We start from the raw sequence: 20,876 nt of genomic DNA, 5'->3' as shown, positions 1-20,876 counted from the left end.
GCTTCTGATAGGCTAATTGACATCATTTGAGTCAATTGGAGGTGTACCTGTGGATGTATTTCAAGGCCTACCTTCAAACTCAGTGCCTCTTTGCTTGACATCATGGGAAAATCAAAAGAAATCATCCAAGACCTCAGAAAAAAATGTAGACCTCCACAAGTCCAGCTCATCCTTGGGAGCAATTTCCAAACGCCTGAAGGTACCACATTCATCTGTACAAACAATAGTCCGCAAGTATCAACACCATGGGACCACGCAGCCGTCATACCGCTCAGGAAGGAGACGCTTTCTGTCTCCTAGAGATGAACGCACTTTGGTGCGAAAAGTGCAAATCCATCCCAGGACAGCAGCAAAGGACCTTGTGAAGATGCTGGAGGATACAGGTACAAAAGTATCTATATCCACAGTCAAACGAGTCCTATATCAACCTAACCTGAAAGGACACTCAGTAAGGAAGAAGCCACTCCTCCAAAACTGCCATAAAAAAGCCAGACTACAGTTTGCAACTGCACATGGGGACAAAGATCGTACTTTTTGGAGAAATGTCCTCTGGTCTGATGAAACAAAAATAGAACTGTTAGGACATAATGACCTTTGTTATGTTTAGAGGAAAAAGGGGGATGCTTGCAAGCCGAAGAACACCATCCTAACCGTGAAGCACGGGGGTGGCAGCATCATGTTGTGGGGGTGCTTTGCTGCAGGAGGGACTGGTGCACTTCACAAACTAGATGGCATCATGAGGGAGGAAAATTATGTGGATATATTAAAACAACATCTTAAGACATCAGTCAGGAAGTTAAAGCTTGGTCGCAAATGGGTCTTCCAAATCGACAATGACCCCAAACATACTTCCAAAGTTGTGGCAAAATGGCTTAAGGACAACAAAGTCAAGGTATTGGAGTGGCCATTAGAAAGCCCTGATCTCAATCCTATAGAACATTTGTGGGCAGAACTGAAAAAGTGTGTGCGAGCAAGGAGGCCTACAAACCTGACTCAGTTACACTAGCTCTGTCAGGAGGAATGGGCCAAAATTCACCCAACTTATTGTTGGAAGCTTGTGGAAGGCTACACGAAACGTTTGACCCAAGTTAAGCAATTTAAAGGCAATGCTACCAAATACTAATTGATTGTATGTAAACTTCTGACCCACTGGGAATGTGATGAAAGAAATAAATGCTGAAATAAATCACTCTCTACTATTATTCTGACATTTCACATTCTTAAAATAAAGTGGTGATCTTAACTGACCTAAAACAGGGAATTTTTACTAGGATTAAATGACAGGAATTGTTAAAAACTGAGTTTAAATGTATTTGGCTAAGATGTATTTAAACTTCCGACTTCAACTGTATTAAATGTTTTACTCCCCTACCTGCTTCGTCTCTCCAATGTGACAGTTGGAACCAAAATGATTTTCCAATTGTTTCTTTCTGAACAGAACCATTATTATTTTTGTTCTGTTCCATTGTTCCGACTTGTAAAATAAAGTTCTGAACCGGTCCCAACCCCCAAAAAGCACTGGTTTATATCGTTCCTTTCTGTTCCTTTTTAAACCTCTGAAATCGTCATTAAATTACGTCACCAATCAGTGCGGATAGAGCAGCTTGCTATTGGGCTACCTAAGTTGTTTACATGCACAATGTGACTGAAATTTTGCGGGTGGGGAGAGAGCGAGAGAGGGTGGAGGGTGAGGCTTGGGTTGAAGCGCTGGGCACCTTGTTATGACATGCATTATCTGAATTAGGCCCACATAATTATACCTACGGAGGAGCGGCTTCTATGGAGGAACTTTGAATGTCTACACATGCACACACACTGGCAAAGATTTTCAGCCGGCAGGCAGACACAGAAAGTAGATGCCTTATGTTTTTTTTGTGGGACTGAAAAAATGCCTGGAACGTAAAATAATGTTATTAAACGGTTCCCATTCAATGAAAATAATGGTTCTGTTCCGGAACAGTATAGCTAGATCACTTTCGTTTCCGGTTCTGATTCTGTTCCTCGAAAAATGTTGACCAGTTTTTGATTCTGATCCCTGAACCAGTTCCAACCCCTGGTCTTTAGTGGTGATTCTGAACAAGGCTGCAGAATTATAGCCTGAGATAATGCTCACCATTATGGAGAGCAGAGTGCAGATGAGTGTAATGGAGGGAGAGACGGAGGGGAGGATGGAGTGCTGGAACTCCTGCACCAATCCACCAGTCATTGAGGCTTTGGGAAGCTTTGCCACATCCAACAGCTTCAGACGCACACCTGAGAAACACACCAGCCATTAAACCCCTGTTAAATCCCCTCAAATACCTTCAAACCAGTAATATTATTCCATGAGTCGGTGACTCTCCAGCCCATAATAAATACAAATACTCTCCAGCCCATTAATAGGCTACTTTCTAGCAATCCAACATTTTCTCTGACAAGCCCCTATTGAATTTGGCCTTTACTACTATATCCCATTGAAACACATTGAATAACACATTCATAAATGTAAAAAGAAGGTATTGAAGTGTCTAGGAGATATAAGAAAGCTCAATAAAATATATATTTTTTACTGTATTTTACCTCTTTTTATGGGTAAGCACAAAACTACCTACATACTTCTATTCATTTTTTAAAACTGGTACCGGTTACTTTCAGACGAGTCCCCTTTCCACAGTGGGGTCACATTAGTTTGTAGCCCAAACGGTTTGGACGCTACAAACAGAAGTTGGCACATCGACGGTACCGACTTCAGATGAGTCCCCTGACACTTGTGGGGGTCGCAGAGCAAAACGGAGACCACCGTTGTGTTCGTGATTCATAACACTACAGACGTTTTTGTGAGAAGACCGATTTTCGAGATGTCTCATGGTCTGACGAACACCGCTCTAGCTCTGCCACCTTTCACCGCAAATGCGGTGCAACATCAGAAGTTCCACATCGGCAGATGTGCTGGATTGAGATGCATCCGATGCAAAACATATCTCTAGCTTAACTTCTCTTGGGTAGGGGGCAGTATTTTCACGGCCGGATGAAAAACGTACCCAAATTAAACTGCCTACTACTCGGGCCCAGAAACTAGAATATGCATATTATTAGTAGATTTGGATAGAACACTCTGAAGTTTCTAAAACTGTTTGAATGATGTCTGTGAGTATAACAGAACTCATATGGCAGGCAAAAACCTGAGAAAAATCCAACCAGGAAGTTGAAAATCTGAGGCTGTAGTTTTTTTTAAAATTAATTCCCTTTCCAAACTACAGTGACTTAGGGGTCATTTTGCACTTCCTAAGGCTTCCACTAGATGTCAACAGTCTTTAGAAAGTTGTTTGAGGCTTCCATGGTGAATTTTGAGGGAATAACAGCCGGTTCAAGCAGTGGACTGTCTGAGGTCATGTAGTTACTTCATGCGCGGGTACACATGGCTAGCATTTTTTTTCTTGTTCTGTAATGAATACGCTATTGTCCGGTTGGAATATTATCGATTATTTATGTTAAAAACACCCTAAGGATTGATTGTAAACATCGTATCGTGCCTTTGGAATAGTGTTCTGGACGCGCCAACAAAACGGAGGTATTTGGACATAAATGATGGACTTTATCGAACAAATGAACATTTCTTGTGGAAGTGGGAGTCCTGCGAGTGCATTGGGCCGAGGATCAGCAAAGGTAAGGAAAGATTTATAACACTAATTTTGAGTTTTGTTGATGCCAGAACTTGGCGGGTAACTGTATAGCTTGAATTGATGGCTGAACTCTGTACTCAGAATATTGAACAATGTGCTTTCTCCGTAAAGTTATTTTGAAATCTGACACAGCAGTTGCATTAAGAAGTAGTATATCTATAATTCTTTAAATAATTGTTATATATTTTGTCAACGTTTATGATGAGTATTTCTGTAAATTAATGTGCACATTCACAGGAAGTTTTGGGAGGCAAACATTTTCTGAACATCACGCGCCAATGTAAAATGCTGTTTTTGGATATAAATATGAACTTGATCGAACAAAACATACATGTATTGTGTAACATGGTGTCCTATGAGTGTCATCTGATGAAGATCGTCAAAGGTTAGTGCTTAATTTTAGCTGTATTTCTGGTTTTTGTGACGCCTCTCCATGCTAGGAAATTGGCTGTGTGGCTTTTCTTGTTTAGGTGGTGTCCTAACATAATCTAATGTTTTGCTTTCGCTGTAAAGCCTTTCTGAAATCGGACAATGTGGTTGCATTAAGGAGAAGTGTATCTTTAAAATGGTGTAAAATAGTCGTATGTTTGAGAAATTTGAATTATGAGATTTTGGTCGTTTTGAATTTGCCGCCCTGCTATTTCACTGTCTGTTGTGAGTGTGTCCCGTAGGTGGGACGGTCACGTCCCACATACCCAAGAGAGGGTAAACTGACTGATTTTATATATATATATATATATAAAACTTAGATTGACGCACCGGTGTGTCAATCGACTCTAGGGGGTTAAATCATAATGCATAAGATTATATGGACAGGGAGGACCTGATCCTAGATCAGCACTCCTACTCTGAGACACTTTGTGAATACGGGCCCATACTGAAGTCATAGAGAGAGTAAACAGTGCCTTACCCAGCACAGACAGAGCTTTATCCACCATGTTGTAGAGGGCCCAGACGTTAGGGGCCCAGTAGGCGTGGCACAGGCCCCTCTTAAAGGGGAAGAGTCTGGAAAGGACCTGGGGTAACTGGCCCTGAGAGAGAGAAATTACAGTCACTAAACTATCCCTTTATTAAGACAGCAGCAGATACCCAATCACATTCACCAGTACATTAATTATTTGAGCTGGCTCAGTGCGTCACTAATACAAAATAACTGACAGAGCAGTTAGATAAAGTACAACAAAAAGTTAATATATTTTATGTAATCTTTATTTTATCAGAGTCATACTGAGACCAAGGTCTCTTTTACAGGAGCCCTGAATTACATAAATTACAGAAAATACACATCAATAGAAATACAAAATGCAAACAGAAAAAACAACATGGTCATAAAAAACAAACACATTCATCAGTTATAAAGGTACTCAATCAGCTTTCTGAATTCCCCTAGAGGCACCAAAACATCAAATTTAAGAACAATTTTAAGATTTCTTACACCTTACTGGTGGAACAAACTAAAAGCTGATTTGCCTAACTCAGTAGAGACCAAAGGAATTTCCAGAGTTAGCCATCCCGGAGACCGGGTGCGGAACTCGTATGTCTAAAGTTTAGTAAAGATGTTAGGTACAAGGGCTTTATAAATGAAAACAGCAATGTATCAACTTACGTGAAATCAAATAGGGCCAACCAACTTTCTGGTAGAGAATGCAGTGATGAGTACTAAAATTCCCACCTGTAATAAACCGCAGGCGCTATGATAAACTGCATCTAATGGCTTTAATGAAGTGGCAGCTGCGTTCATGCAGATGATGTCGCCATAGTCTAGCACCGATAGGAACGTCGACTGAATAACTACTTTCTACTATTTAGCGAGAGCCAGTACCTACTTCTATAGAAGCCCAATTTTATTCTCAGCTTCTTTACTAACTCATCAATATGCTTTTTAAAAGAGAGCTGTTTATCTATCCAGACACCCAGATATTTGTAAGCAGGGACACAATCAATATGGACACTATCTAAAGTATATATTTTTTGCGCTCTAGAGAACAACATATACTTACTTTTACCTGCATTCAGTACTAATTTCAGGTCAATAAAGTTTTTCTGTAATAAAATGAAGGCAGACTGTAGTTCAGATAGATCCTGGTCAACTGTGGGGACAATAGCATGCACAACAGTATCATCGCATACAAGTGCAGGTGACAACTTTTTACAGACAAGTCGATATTGTTAAAGTGAACAGTCAAAAATACAGGACCCAGAATCGACCGCTGTGGGACACCTTTCGTAATAACCAGGAAACCTGATTTAACACCATCAGTATAAAGAACTCAATATGCATCTGTCAAGTCATTTTTAAACCAGTTACATGCAGCCTGGTCTAGGCCAATTGAGGAAAGCTGCTGAATTAGCAGTGAGTGATCAACAGTATTGAAAGCCTTTGACAGGTCAATGAAGAGGGCAGCACAATGTTGACTTTTATCCATACAGTTAACCACATCATTTATAACTAGGGATGCAGCAGAGATCTGGTCTAAAACCCGACTGATGTACATTTAGAATACATTTCAAAGACAAGAAATATCTTGGCTGAGAATGAATTAAGGATTGTAATATTTTAGCTAGGCAAGAAAGTTTAGAAATAGGGCAATAATTATTTAGGTCACAAGGGTCACCATCTTTATGAAGTGGGCTTACCAAGGCCACCTTCCAAACCTTGGGGATATTACCAGATATATATCGGCAAAATATGGGTTAATGATTCAGCAATCAGGGGGCAGAGAGCTGCAGCAAAAATATAAGGGGTCTAATTAGCTTCCAGAAATCTGCATTTTAAAAAACAGACCAAAAATAAATCTGTGTTTTTAACTATTTCAAGTGCGTTCTATATTGAAAGTCAGTGTTTTTTTGTTTTTCTTCAATAGAGTGAGAAAGGGCGTGAAACTATGTTTTTTCTTCACACAACATATTTTAGTATGATTTCATCGAATGACAATAAAAGTGCAATGCTATTTGGCTAGCAGCCACACACTACATGACCAAAAGTATAAGGACACCTGCTCGTCGAACATCTCAAAAAAAGGGCTAAGGTTTCCCTTCACCAGAACTAAGGGGCCTATCCCGAACCATGAAAAACAGCCCAAGACCATTATTCCAGCTCCACCAAAAACTTTACAGTTGGCACTATGCATTCGGGTAGGTAGTGTTCTCCTGGCATCAGCAAAACCCAGATTCGCCCGTTGAACTGCCAGATGGTGAAGCGTGATTCATCACTCCAGAGAATGCGTTTCCACTGCTCCAGAGTCCAATGGCGCGAGCTTTACACCACTCCAACCGACGCTCGTCATTGCACATGAGGTGATTTTAGGCTTGTATGCAGCTGCTCGACCATGGAAACCAATTTCATGAATCTCCAGATGAACAGTTATTGTGCTGACGTTGCTTCCAGAGGAAGTTTGGAACTGTAGTGAGTGTTGTAACCGAGGACAGATGATTGTTACACGCTACACACTTCAGCGGTCCCGTTCTGTGAGCTTGTGTGGCCTACCACTTCGCGGCTGAGCCGTCGTTGCTTCTACTTTCCACTTCACTATAACAAAACTTACAGTTGACCGGGGCAGCTCTAGCAGGGCAGAAATTTGACGAACTGACTTGTTGGAAAGGTGGCATCCTATGACAATGCCACGTTGGAAGTCACTGAGCTCTTCAGTAAGGCCATTCTACTGCCAATAAAAGTAGATACTCAGAGCTAGAAAATTGTATATCATACACTACAATTAAGAAACAAAGGGAACGTAATTCTTTGAACGTTGATAAACTTGTAACCCCACTTTTGAGAAAATGTCCCTTGAATGTTTTGGTACGTCTATCGACATGTCTGTATACAGTTGTCGCAGTGACATCATGAACGTTCTATTGTCGTCCGACATCAAACTTGTTGTTGTCGTTATGAAAAGATATGACATCAGCAGCCTGGTGGTCCATAACTGGCATAACTGGTGTGTTTTAACACCAATAAACCCACCCGTTTAAAAATGAATTTAGTATATGTCAATCTAGCAAACAAGGCAACTAAAAGCAACTTCATAATAAAATAAAATAAATAGTTTCTAGCTTGTTAGCTAGCTAGCATTAAGTTTAAGGCTCCCGAGTGGCGCAGCGGTCTGAGGCACTGCATCTCAGTGCTAGAGGTGTCACTACAGACCCTGGTTCTATCCCGGGCTGTATCACAACCGGCTGAGATTGGGAGTCCCATAGGGCGGTGCACAATTGGCCCAGCGATGCAGTGTCTTAGACCGCTGCACCACTTGTGAGGCCCCTAACTTTATATCCTAATTTGACATCGGTGCAGGTCATGTTGTTCTTCACATTACCATCTCTGGTAAACACACACTATATCAAACCAACTAGGTTCAATGTTAGCTAGCTAGCTAACATTAGGTTTTAACTAGCAAGGCAAATGGATCTGAGATACAAATAACATTACTACATAGACCATACACGTAACGTTAGCTAGCGAGTAAGTCAGCTAACGTTAGCTAGCTAGCTAACAGTATGCTTTTACTTGCAATGAAAACGATTTTCTGATCAAATTAGAAACTTATAATATCTGAAAATGTAGCAAGCTAGACTCTCTTACCTGTATACATAAATGAACGCTTCTCCCTCGCTGTCACGGATGCCATGGTTGCCCTTAGTTTGAGGATGTTATTCGGGGACAGGTGTTTTATACAAAAGCCTTCTGTGTTCTCTTTTCGACTCCCTCTGCATTTGCAATGAGACGCCTGAATTTTCTCCATCTCCTTAGCTATCGTAATCTGCTTCCACCGGGCATTCCACTGATTTCAAAACTCGGTCCTCCAGAAAGTGGAGTGCCTTAGCAACACTTTTGCAGTTTTTCATATCTTTCAAAAAAGCCGAGTTAGAAATGATTATCTACACATACTGAGCAGCTCATGCTATAGACAGAAGCGCGCTACATGGCAGACCAATCCGAACTCATCTCTTGGCATGTCCAGCCCATCCATTATCTCAGCCAATCATGGCTAGCGGGAAGGTTCTAGTCTTTTTCCGTGGGTAAACCAACTAGGCTCGTAAATTAACAATTGTAGTCGTATTTACAGGTGGCATACAAGTTTGTTATTAAGGCACATGTAAGTTCACATGTTCCAGAAGGCATTTCTGCCCAAAATGCATTTTAATGAAATGCCTCTCTTGTGAACTAATGACACGCGACATACGCCAAGTTTCCTGAAACGAGTCACATTTTAGATGTGCATTTACAAAATGCAGCAAGTGTTTTATCTTTCCTTTTCTGGGTGAAAAATGCCAAATCCTGCATTAATGCGACCCTGACAGAGGTAAAAATAAACCTAAATGGTATCTACATCAGCATGCTCTGCTAGAATTCTGCTGTTGTACTGACAGAGTACCTACTGTACCATAGCAATGAATGGACCAAAGGACAGGGCGCAGACAGAGATCACGATAGATCCCAGGGCTACCAGACGAAGAGGACTGAAACTGCTCCATCTCACTGAGCCATCTGAAGGAAACACACAACAGAGAGGAACTGAGTGAATAAACTGTCTGGTTGGATATAAAATCTTTGATCAGTGAGTTTATTACAATCATATTATCTCATTATTCAGAATCAAATTCATTTGAGATGCCATCAACCAGTATTCAAGCTTACTGTTACCCAGGTAACGTCTCTGGTGTTTCTCCTGAAAATGTTTATTTTCTGTTTTTCACCCAACAGCTAACTCTGAGTTACCCTGTGTAACCTGCTAGCTCTGGTGTTATCTCTGTTACCTGTGTTGTCCTCGGTGAAGCAGTAGCTCCGCAGCAGGAAGATCCCATAGGCAGGAGCAATGTACAGGTAGATGTGTTTCAGGTTCAGGAGAACAGCGAAGAGCAACGCCCCCTCCAGGTGCCTGCCCTGCTCAACCAGAAATAATGTCATATAATAGCTTCAAATGTCTGTATGAAAAGACAGTAATCCGCTTATAAAGAAAATCCCGCTACGCCCTCCTACAAACCATCAAACAGGCAAAGCTTCAACACAGGACTAAGATCGAATCCTACTACACCGGCTCGGATGCTCATCGGATGTGGCATGGTTTGCAAACTATCTTGGATTACAAAGGGAAACCCAGCCGCGAGCTGCCCAGTGACACGAGCCTACCAGACGAGCTAAATGCCTTATATGCTCACTTTGAGGCAAGCAACACTGAACCATGCATGTGATCACTCTCTACATAGCTGATGTGAATAAGACCTTTAAACAGGTTAACATTCGCAAGGCCAGACGGATTACCAAGACACGTACTCAAGAGCATGCACTGACCAGGTGGCAAGTGTCTTCACTGACATTTTCAACCTTTCCCTGACCCAGTCTGTAATACCTAGATTTTTCAAGCAGACCTCCATAGTCCCTCTGCCCAAGAATGCCAAGGTAACCTCTCTAAATGACTATCGTCCCATAGCACTCACATCTGTAGCCATGAAATGCACTCCAAGCTCATCACTAAGCTAAGGACCCTGGGACTGAACAACTCCCGCTACAAATGGATCCTGTCTTCCGGACAGGTACCCCCAGGTGGTGAGGGTAGGCAACAACACATCCGCCATGCTGACCCTCAACACAGGGGCCCCTTTAGGGGTGCGTTCTAAGTCCCCTCCTGTACTCCCTGTTCACCCACGACTGCAACACCATCATTAAGTTTACCGACGACACGACGGTGGTAGGCCTGATCACCAACGACGAGACAGCCTATAGGTAGCAGGTTAGAGACCTCGCAGTGTGGTGTCAGGACAACAACTTCTCCCTCAATGTAAGCAAGACAAAGAAGCTGATCATCCTCAACTAACCGGTGCCCCCGCACATTGACTCTGCACCGGCACCCCCCTGTATATATTGTTATTTTTAACTGCTTCTCTTTCATTACTTGTTACTTTTATCTCTTATTCTTATCCATGTTTTTTGAAACAGCACTGTCGGTTAGAGGCTCGTAAGTAAGCATTTCACTGTAAGGTCTACACCTGTTGTATTCGGCGCATGTGACGCATTGATCTGCAGGAAACGACGGGCCGAGGACGCCCCCATTCACATCAACAAGGCTGTAGTGGAGCGGTTCGAGAGCTTTAAGTTCCTCGGTGTATACATCACTAAGGACCTATTATGGTCCAAACACACCAACACAGTCGTGAAGAGGGCACGACAACACCTCTTCCGCCTCAGGAGGCTGAAAAGATTTGTCCTGGGCCCTCAGATTATCAAAAAGTTCTACAGCTGCACCATTTTTAGCATTTTGACTGGTTGCATAACCGCTTGGTATGGCAACTGCTTGGCATCTGACCGCACTACAGAGGGTAGTGTGTACAGCCCTGTACATCACTAGGGCCGAGCTCCCTGCCATTTATACTAGGCGGTGTCAGAGGAAGGCCCAAAAAATTGTCACAGACTCCAGGAACGCAAAGACCGCTCTCTCTGCTACCGCACGGCAAGCGGTACCGGAGCGCCAAATCTGGGACCAAAAGGCTCCTTAACAGCTTCTACCCCCAAGCCATAAGACTGCTGAACAGTTCATAAAATGGCCACCCGGAGTATTTGTATTTACCTTTTTTTGTTGCACAGACTCTCTTGGACTGGCTCTATGCACATTCACTGGACTCTACCCACACATACTTCACTGCCATCTAACACACACACACACACACACACACACACACACACTACTCTGTTGAGCTATCCTGATTGCCTAGTCATTTTTACCCCTACCTACAGTGCCTTCAAAAAGTATTCACACCCTTTGACTTTTCCCACATTTTGTTGTGTTACAAAGTGGGATTGAAATGGATTTAATTGTCCTTTTTTTGTCAATTATCTACACAAAATACTCTCTAATATCAAAGTGGAAGAAGAATTCTAACATTTGTAAAAAAAAAATAAATAAATAAAAGAAAGGTAATGAGAAAAAACACTAATATATCTTGATTAGATAAGTATTCAACCCCCTGAGTCAATACATGTTAGAATCACCTTTGGCAGCTATTACAGCTGTGAGTCTTTCATTTGCCCATTATTCTTTAAATTCTTCAAGCTCTGGCAAGACCATTTCCAGATTGTGCGATAGATTTTCTAGCAGATTTAGGATGACCATCCTACCCATGCTAGACTACGGAGCCGTAATTTATAGATCGGCAGGTAATGGTGCTCTCGAGCGGCTAGATGTTATTTACCATTCGGCCATCAGATTTGCCACCAATGCTCTTTATAGGACACATCACTGCACTCTATACTCTGTAAAATGGTCATACCTGTCGCAAGACCCACTGGTTGATGCTTATTTATAAACCCTCTTAGGCCTCACTCCCCCCCATCTGAGATACTTACTGCAACCCTCATCCTCCACATACAACTCCCGTTCTGCCAGTCACATTCTGTTAAAGGTCCCCAAAGCACACACATTCCTGGATCGCTCCTCTTTTCAGTTCCCTGCGGCTAGCGACTGGAACGAGCTGCAAAAAACACTCAAACTGGATGGTCTTAACTCCATCTCTTCATTCAAAGACTCAAATCATGGACACTCTTACTGACAGTTGTGGCTGCTTCGTGTGATGTATTGTTGTCACTACCTTCTTGCCCTTTGTACTGTTGTCTGTGCCCAATAATTTTCACCATGTTTTGTGCTGCTACCATGTTGTGCTGCTGCCATGTTCTGCTACCATGTTGTTGTCATGTTGTGTTGCTACCATACTGTTTTTTCATGTGTTGCTGCCTTGCTATGTTGTTGTCTTAGGTCTCTCTTTATGTAGTGTTGTGGTGTCTCTCTTGTCGTGATGTGTGTTTTGTCCTATATTTTTATTTTTCATTTTTAATCCCAGCAGGAGGCCTTTTGCCTTTTGGTAGGCCGTCATTGTAAATAAGAATTTGTTCTTAACTGACTTGCCTAGTTAAATAAAAAAAAATGTAAAAAAGAACAAGACAAAACTGTAACTCGGCTACTCAGGAACATTAATATTTTCTTCTCTTCTCTCCCCAATTTCGTGGTATCCAATTGGTAGTTACAGTCTTGTCCCATCGCTGCAACTCCCGTACGGACTCGGGAGAGGCGAAGGTCGAAAGCCACGCGTCCTCCGAAACACAACCCAGCCAAGGTGCACTGCTTCTTGACACAATGCCCGCTTAACCCGGAAGCAAGATGCACCAATGTGTCGGAGGAAAAACCGTACACCTGGCGACTGCGTCGGCGTGCATTGCACCTGGCCTGCTACAGGAGTCGCTAGAGCGTGATGGGACAAGAACATCCCTGCCGGCCAAACTCCCTAACCCGGAAGATGCTGGGCCAATTGTGCGCCGCCCCATGGGCCTCCTGGTCGCGGCCGGCTGCGAAAGAGCTTGGACTCCAACCAGGATCTCTAGTGACACAGCTAGCACTGCGATGTAGTGCCTTAGACCACTGCACCACTTATATTTTCTTCTTGGTAAGCAACTCCAGTGTAGATTTGGCTTTGTGTTTTAGGTTATTGTCCTGCTGAAAGGTGAATTCAGCAGGACAGTGTCCGGTGGAATATTTTTATTCTGTATAGGCTTCCTTCTTTTCACTCTGTCAATTAAGTTAGTATTGTGGAGTAACTACAATGTTGTTGATCCATCCTCAGTTTTCTCCTGTCACAGACATTAAACTCCGTAACTGTTTTAACCTGTTAGGGCTAGGGGGCAGTATTTGCACGGCTGGATAAAAAAAATGTACCCGATTTAATCTGGTTACTAATCCTACCCAGTAACTAGAATATGCATATACTTATTATATATGGATAGAAAACACTCTAAAGTTTCTAAAACTGTTTGAATGGTGTCTGTGAGTATAACAGAACTCATTTGGCAGGCAAAACCCTGAGACATTTTCTGACAGGAAGTGGATACCTGATGTGTTGTATTACCTTTAAACCTATCCCATTGAAAAACACAGGGGCTGAGGAATATTTTGGCACTTCCTATTGCTTCCACTAGATGTCACCAGCCTTTACAAAGTGTTTTGAGTCTTCTGGAGGGAGATCTGACCGAACAAGAGCCATGGAACGATGATGGCCCATTAGACACCTGGCGCGCGAGTTCATGTTGGGTACCCTCGTTCCAATACGTTATAAAAGAGTATGCATTCGTCCACCTTGAATATTATTCATGTTCTGGTTAAAAAAGGCCCTAATGATTTATGCTATACAACGTTTGACATGTTTGAACGAACGTAAATATATTTTTTCCCCTCGTTCATGACGAGAAGTCCGGCTGGCTTAGATCATGTGCTAACAAGACGGAGATTTTTGGACATAAATGATGAGCTTTTTTGAACAAAACTACATTCGTTATGGACCTGTGATACCTGGAAGTGACATCTGATGAAGAGAATCAAAGGTAATGGATTATTTACATAGTATTTTTGATTTTAGATCTCCCCAACATGACGTCTAGTCTGTATCGCAACGCGTATTTTTCTGGGCGCAGTGCTCAGATTATTGCAAAGTGTGATTTCCCAGTAAGGTTATTTTTAAATCTGGCAAGTTGATTGCGTTCAAGAGATGTAAATCTATAATTCTTTAAATGACAATATAATATTTTACCAATGTTTTCTAATTTTAATTATTTAATTTGTGGTGTTGACTTGACTGCCGGTTATTGGAGGGAAACGATTTCCTCAACATCAATGCCGTAGTAAAACGCTGTTTTTGGATATAAATATGAACTTGATAGAACTAAAAATGCATGCATTGTCTAACATAATGTCCTAGGAGTGTCATCTGATGGAGATTGTAAAAGGTTAGTGCATCATTTTAGCTGGTTTTATGGTTTTGGTGACCCTGTCTTTGAATTGACAAAACATTACACACAACTCTTGTAAATGTACTGTCCTAACATACTCTAAATTTATGCTTTCGCCGTAAAACCTTTTTGAAATCGTAAAACGTGGTTAGATTAAGGAGATGTTTATCTTTCAAAGGGTGTAAAATAGTTGTATGTTTGAAAAATTTGAATTTTGACATTTATTTGGATTCAAATTTGCCGCTCTTGAAATGCACCTGCTGTTGATGGAGTGCACCACGGGGGGGACGCTAGCGTCCCACCTAGCCCATAGAGGTTAAAGTCACCATTGGCCTCATGGTGAAAACCTTGAGCGATTCCCATCTTCTCCGGCAACTGAGTTAGGAAGGACGCATGCATCTTTGGAGTGAATGGGTGTACTGATACACCAGCCAAAGTGTAATTAATAACATCACCATGCTCAAAGGGAAATTAAATGTCAGCTTTTTATTTTTACCCATCAACCAATAGATTCACTTCTTTGCGAGGCATTGGAAAACCTCCCTGGTCTTTGTGGTTGAATCTGTGTTTGAAATTCACTGTTCGATTGAGGGGCCTTACAGATAATTGTATATGTGGGTGTCATGACGTTGCCCTCTGGGTTTTCCATGCACCATCCCCCGACCTCTATACTTCTGACACAAGGCTGTGTGAAGGCGGTCGTAAAATTCCAAAGGAGAATGTCCTGCCTCATGGCCCCAGTATAAAGAGACAGTGTTTTCATGGAGAGAACAAAGGATTCTTCCACCTCACAGAATTGGAGAACCGAACAACATTTACGTTCTGGAGAAGGTATAAAAAAATCGGTGAAGAATCCAGCTACGAACTGGTCCGCTTGGTACAATTTTGTGATACTCAGAGACAATATTGCCATATTACCAAAATAAGGTTTATATAATAGCCTCAGCTATGGGACTTGCATCTAAATGGTTGTATGCAATGATTTAATAAGATTAAAGCTATTTGGAATATGTTGAGACGCTGCTAAGATGTTAATGTGAGAGAATTGTATTTTCTGTTTAAAAAGTTTTACCAAGTCATCGGCACGCCCCCATGAACAGACGAGACCTGGCGTCATGAGACAGCCTTTTTCTGTCATTCTGAATAAAACCCCCACCCAGGGTTTCTTTCAGGAGACCCTGCTTACCTCAGAAGAGAGAGCCAAGGTTTGACCATGCATTCCTCTACTGAAGTTTAACCATACCACGTGGTTAAACTTTTAGACTATCGATAGCGACAGAATAATAACAAGTCTTTGATATTAATTAATAGTCTGCAGCTAGAAATTCAATATCATCGAACGCGAAGACCGACGATTAATGAATGTCGCTTTGAAAGATCCATTCTAACCGAGAGAGAGAGAACGCGGACAAAAACTCTCCAACAAGGATCCCGATGACACACTGAGCGTAAATATATATTGATTGCAATTGTTCCCGAATGAGTGAGCGTTCATGTGCAAAGGATTAGCATATCAATTGTTAATATTTATCAACTCTGTGTGCCTTCTCCGCTGCCCCCAACCCCCTTGTTTGTTTAACACGCCGCCATGCCGGTTTAGCCCACTAGGGCACATTACTCTACCAATTTTATGTGACGATAACTACTGTTTGTATGCTTTCTGTGAATTACTTTGTTTAGTAAATAAATGATTTTAAGACAGTTGATGTATGGATGACTTAGTGAAGACTGGGTCTGTGCAGATACAACAATTTACGACGTTTGGAATGAGACTGGACGAGGTAAAATACACCATTTAAACCATAAGATAATCGGTCAGATACTATAATATAATATATAATGTTATAATATAGGAAAGTTATATCTTTGTAATCTGAATATTTTCCTTGGTGCCCCGATCTCCTAGTTAATTAGAGTTAACCTCTATGGGCTAGGTGGGACGCTAGCGTGCCACCCGTGGTGCACTCCATCAACAGCAGGTGCATTTCAAGAGCGGCAAATTTGAATCCAAATAAATGTCAAAATTCAAATTTTTCAAACATACAACTATTTTACACCCTTTGAAAGATAAACATCTCCTTAATCTAACCACGTTTTACGATTTCAAAAAGGTTTTACGGCGAAAGCATAAATTTAGAGTATGTTAGGACAGTACATTTACAAGAGTTGTGTGTAATGTTTTGTCAATTCAAAGACAGGGTCACCAAAACCATAAAACCAGCTAAAATGATGCACTAACCTTTTACAATCTCCATCAGATGACACTCCTAGGACATTATGTTAGACAATGCATGCATTTTTAGTTCTATCAAGTTCATATTTATATCCAAAAACAGCGTTTTACTATGGCATTGATGTTGAGGAAATCGTTTCCCTCCAATAACCGGCAGTCAAGTCAGCGTCACAAATTAAATAATTAAAATTTGAAAACATTGGTAAAATATTATATTGTCATTTAAAGAATTATAGATTTACATCTCTTGAACGCAATGAACTTGCCAGATTTGAAAATAACCTTACTGGGAAATCACACTTTGCAATAATCTGAGCACTGCGCCCAGAAAAATACGCGTTGCGATACAGACTAGACGTCATGTTGGGGAGATCTAAAATCGAAAATACTATGTAAATAATCCATTACCTTTGATTCTCTTCATCAGATGTCACTTCCAGGTATCACAGGTCCATAACGAATGTAGTTTTGTTCAAAAAAGCTCATCATTTATGTCCAAAAATCTCCGTCTTGTTAGCACATGATCTAAGCCAGCCGGGCTTCTCGTCATGAACGAGGGGAAAAAATATATTTACGTTCGTTCAAACATGTCAAACGTTGTATAGCATAAATCATTAGGGCCTTTTTTAACCCGAACATGAATAATATTCAAGGTGGACGAATGCATACTCTTTTATAACGTATTGGAACGAGGGTACCCAACATGAACTCGCGCGCCAGGTGTCTAATGGGACATCATCGTTCCATGGCTCTTGTTCGGTCAGATCTCCCTCCAGAAGACTCAAAACACTTTGTAAAGGCTGGTGACATCTAGTGGAAGCAATAGGAAGTGCCAAAATATTCCTCAGCCCCTGTGTTTTTCAATGGGATAGGTTTAAAGGTAATACAACACATCAGGTATCCACTTCCTGTCAGAAAATGTCTCAGGGTTTTGCCTGCCAAATGAGTTCTGTTATACTCACAGACACCATTCAAACAGTTTTAGAAAATTTAGGGTGTTTTCTATCCATATGTAATAAGTATATGCATATTCTAGTTACTGGGTAGGAGTGGTAACCAGATTAAATCGGGTATGTTTTTTTATCCAGCCGTGTCAATACTGCCCCCTAGCCCTAACAGGTTAACACTATTAATGCACACAGACTTGTTAACCTCTTGGGGCTAGGTGGGACGCTAGCGTGCCACCCGTGGTGCACTCCATCAACAGCAGGTGCATTTCAAGAGCGGCAAATTTGAATCCAAATAAATGTCAAAATTCAAATTTTTCAAAAATACAACTATTTTACACCATTTGAAAGATAAACATCTCCTTAATCTAACCACGTTTTACGATTTCAAAAAGGTTTTACGGCGAAAGCATAAATTTAGAGTATGTTAGGACAGTACATTTACAAGAGTTGTGTGTAATGTTTTGTCAAGTCAAAGACAGGGTCACCAAAACCATAAAACCAGCTAAAATGATGCACTAACCTTTTACAATCTCCATCAGATGACACTCCTAGGACATTATGTTAGAGAATGCATGCATTTTTAGTTCTATCAAGTTCATATTTATATCCAAAAACAGCGTTTTACTATGGCATTGATGTTGAGGAAATCGTTTCCCTCCAATAACCGGCAGTCAAGTCAGCGTAACAAATTAAATAATTAAAATTAGAAAACATTGGTAAAATATTATATTGTCATTTAAAGAATTATAGATTTACATCTCTTGAACGCAATCAACTTGCCAGATTTAAAAATAACCTTACTGGGAAAATCACACTTTGCAATAATCTGAGCACTGCGCCCAGAAAAATACGCGTTGCGATACAGACTAGACGTCATGTTGGGGAGATCTAAAATCGAAAATACTATGTAAATAATCCATTACCTTTGATTCTCTTCATCAGATGTCGCTTCCAGGTATCACAGGTCCATAACGAATGTAGTTTTGTTCAAAAAAGCTCATCATTTATGTCCAAAAATCTCCGTCTCGTTAGCACATGATGTAAGCCAGCCGGACTTCTCGTCATGAACGAGGGGAAAAAATATATTTCCGTTCGTTCAAACATGTCAAACGTTGTATAGCATAAATCATTAGGGCCTTTTTAAACCAGAACATGAATAATATTCAAGGTGGACGAATGCATACTCTTTTATAACGTATTGGAACGAGGGTACCCAACATGAACTCGCGCGCCAGGTGTCTAATGGGACATCATCGTTCCATGGCTCTTGTTCGGTCAGATCTCCCTCCAGAAGACTCAAAACACTTTGTAAAGGCTGGTGACATCTAGTGGAAGCAATAGGAAGTGCCAAAATATTCCTAAAACACTGTGTTTTTCAATGGGATAGGTTTAAAGTCAATACAACACATCAGGTATCCACTTCCTGTCAGAAAATGTCTCAGGGTTTTGCCTGCCAAATGAGTTCTGTTATACTCACAGACACCATTCAAACAGTTTTAGAAACTTTAGAGTGTTTTCTATCCATATATAATAAGTATATGCATATTCTAGTTACTGGGTAGGATTAGTAACCAGATTAAATCGGGTACATTTTTTTTATCCAGACGTGCAAATGCTGCCCCCTAGACCCAACAGGTTAAGCAAATTTTGACTCCTTTGCCATAAGAAAGGGGTTGAATACTTATTGACTCAAGACATTTCAGCCTTTCATTTTTAATCAATTTTTTTAAATTTCGAAAAACATAATTCCACTTTGACATAGGATATTGTGTGTAGACCAGTGACCAACAAATCTCAATTTAATAAATTTTGAATTCAGGCTGTAACACAAAAAAATTTGGAAAAAGTCAAAGGGTGTGAATACTTTCTGAAGGCACTGTACATATTACCTCAACTACTTCGTACCCCTGCACATTGACTCGGTACCGATCCTCCTTCTACATAGCCTCGTTATTGTTATTCTTTTGTGAAATTTTTTCACATTTTTTAACTCTGCATTGTTGGGATAGTAAGCATAAGTAAGCATTTCACGGTAAAGTCTACACCTCTTGTATTCGGTGCATGTGACAAATACAATATTATTTGATCAATACTACATTCAAATGAAGAACAAAATGGCATAACCATTCATGTTTCTTAAACTAATCTAAATAAAGGATCTTAACTTTGCACATGATTCAGCATGGTTGAGTTAAGCAGGAATCATTGGTGTTGTGGAGAAGGATGGTTGGGTAAGTACAGTACCTGTAAATGTCTTGCCACTGATAGCAGTAGTATTCCAAACAGGAATCCATTGTACTGGAAATGAATGTCTGGATGGAAACACTAAGGACTTGAGAGACTAGCTGGTTAATACCTGTTATGGTAGCTAACAACATTAAGTGATCCCTATTAACCACTTATTTTTCTAGCGTTAGTTTCTCTAGACTGCTTAGTTACAGCTCTGTAGAGTTGAATTGCCATAATGAATTAGGTCATGTAAGCTCCTTGACAACACAGTTGGGTCATGTTCATTAGGGCAGTTGGTGGTCTTACCTTTTGACCTGATGAAGATCCTTGTGGATCAAAAAGTAAATTAAGGTGGTAATTGGGAGCATATTCAGTGTGCAGGCCTTTCGCTTCTTTTCATGTTCATAAGGGCACACCGTTTCAAAACATGAGTTTTATATGAGTTTCTTATTGGACAGGTCTCAGTAATCCTTCCATGTTTCAGTGTGTTGTCTTTCATTTTGGAGGCCTAAAGAACACAACCCAGCTCTCAGAGTAGTGAGTGAAGGATACGGTCAACGATGAGGAGGCCAAAGTTCCACAAAAGCAGAGCTGCCAGGATGAAAAATGGATGCCCCAGGAGGTCCTTGGAACCCTTCTCTTCTCTCACACTTCTACAGCATCTGGAGGAAGAGAGAAAAACAGTGGTTATAAATGGGGGACTGAAACACACTGTACAGTATATACAAAACACAAAAAAGAAACATTAACAAATAAAATCCTTAAAAGAGGCAGTGCAGTCAAAAACAAGATTTTCCTGTGTGTTAAATATATTTCCACACTATTAGGTTGGAATAATACTATGCAATTGTGAAAATGATGCCCTTTTAGTGTAAGAGCTGTTTGAAAAGTACCTGAAATTTCAGCTTGTTTTGCATGGGTGGGGTTTGCTATAAATGATCAGACCAATAACAAAGACCGTGCCCTCCTCTCTGCCAATAATGTACAGTTATGAATATAACTACTGTTCCCTGAATGAGAGAACAAGGTATAACATA

The 20,876-nt window shown here is 40.9% G+C and overlaps 1 protein-coding gene across 2 annotated transcripts in view; it reads right to left on the bottom strand.

Annotated features, from left to right (window-relative positions):
• alg8 (ALG8 alpha-1,3-glucosyltransferase) overlaps positions 1-20,876 on the bottom strand; it is a 43,405-nt gene that overhangs the window by 9,683 nt on the left and 12,846 nt on the right. For both annotated transcript variants that reach the window (XM_045716814.2, XM_014195768.3), the window contains exons 4-9: positions 20,392-20,501; positions 19,855-19,922; positions 9,417-9,543; positions 9,044-9,147; positions 4,573-4,693; positions 2,114-2,253 (exon numbers count right to left, since the gene is read on the bottom strand). In XM_045716814.2, the coding sequence (XP_045572770.1) occupies positions 2,114-2,253; positions 4,573-4,693; positions 9,044-9,147; positions 9,417-9,543; positions 19,855-19,922; positions 20,392-20,501 (670 nt within the window). The remainder of the gene's footprint in view (positions 1-2,113; positions 2,254-4,572; positions 4,694-9,043; positions 9,148-9,416; positions 9,544-19,854; positions 19,923-20,391; positions 20,502-20,876) is intronic.

The sequence above is a fragment of the Salmo salar genome, chromosome 04 (assembly GCF_965601325.2).
Source record: "Salmo salar chromosome 04, fSalSal1, whole genome shotgun sequence".
Taxonomy (NCBI): Eukaryota; Metazoa; Chordata; class Actinopteri; order Salmoniformes; family Salmonidae; genus Salmo; species Salmo salar.
This window is presented reverse-complemented; position numbering and strand designations above follow the sequence as displayed.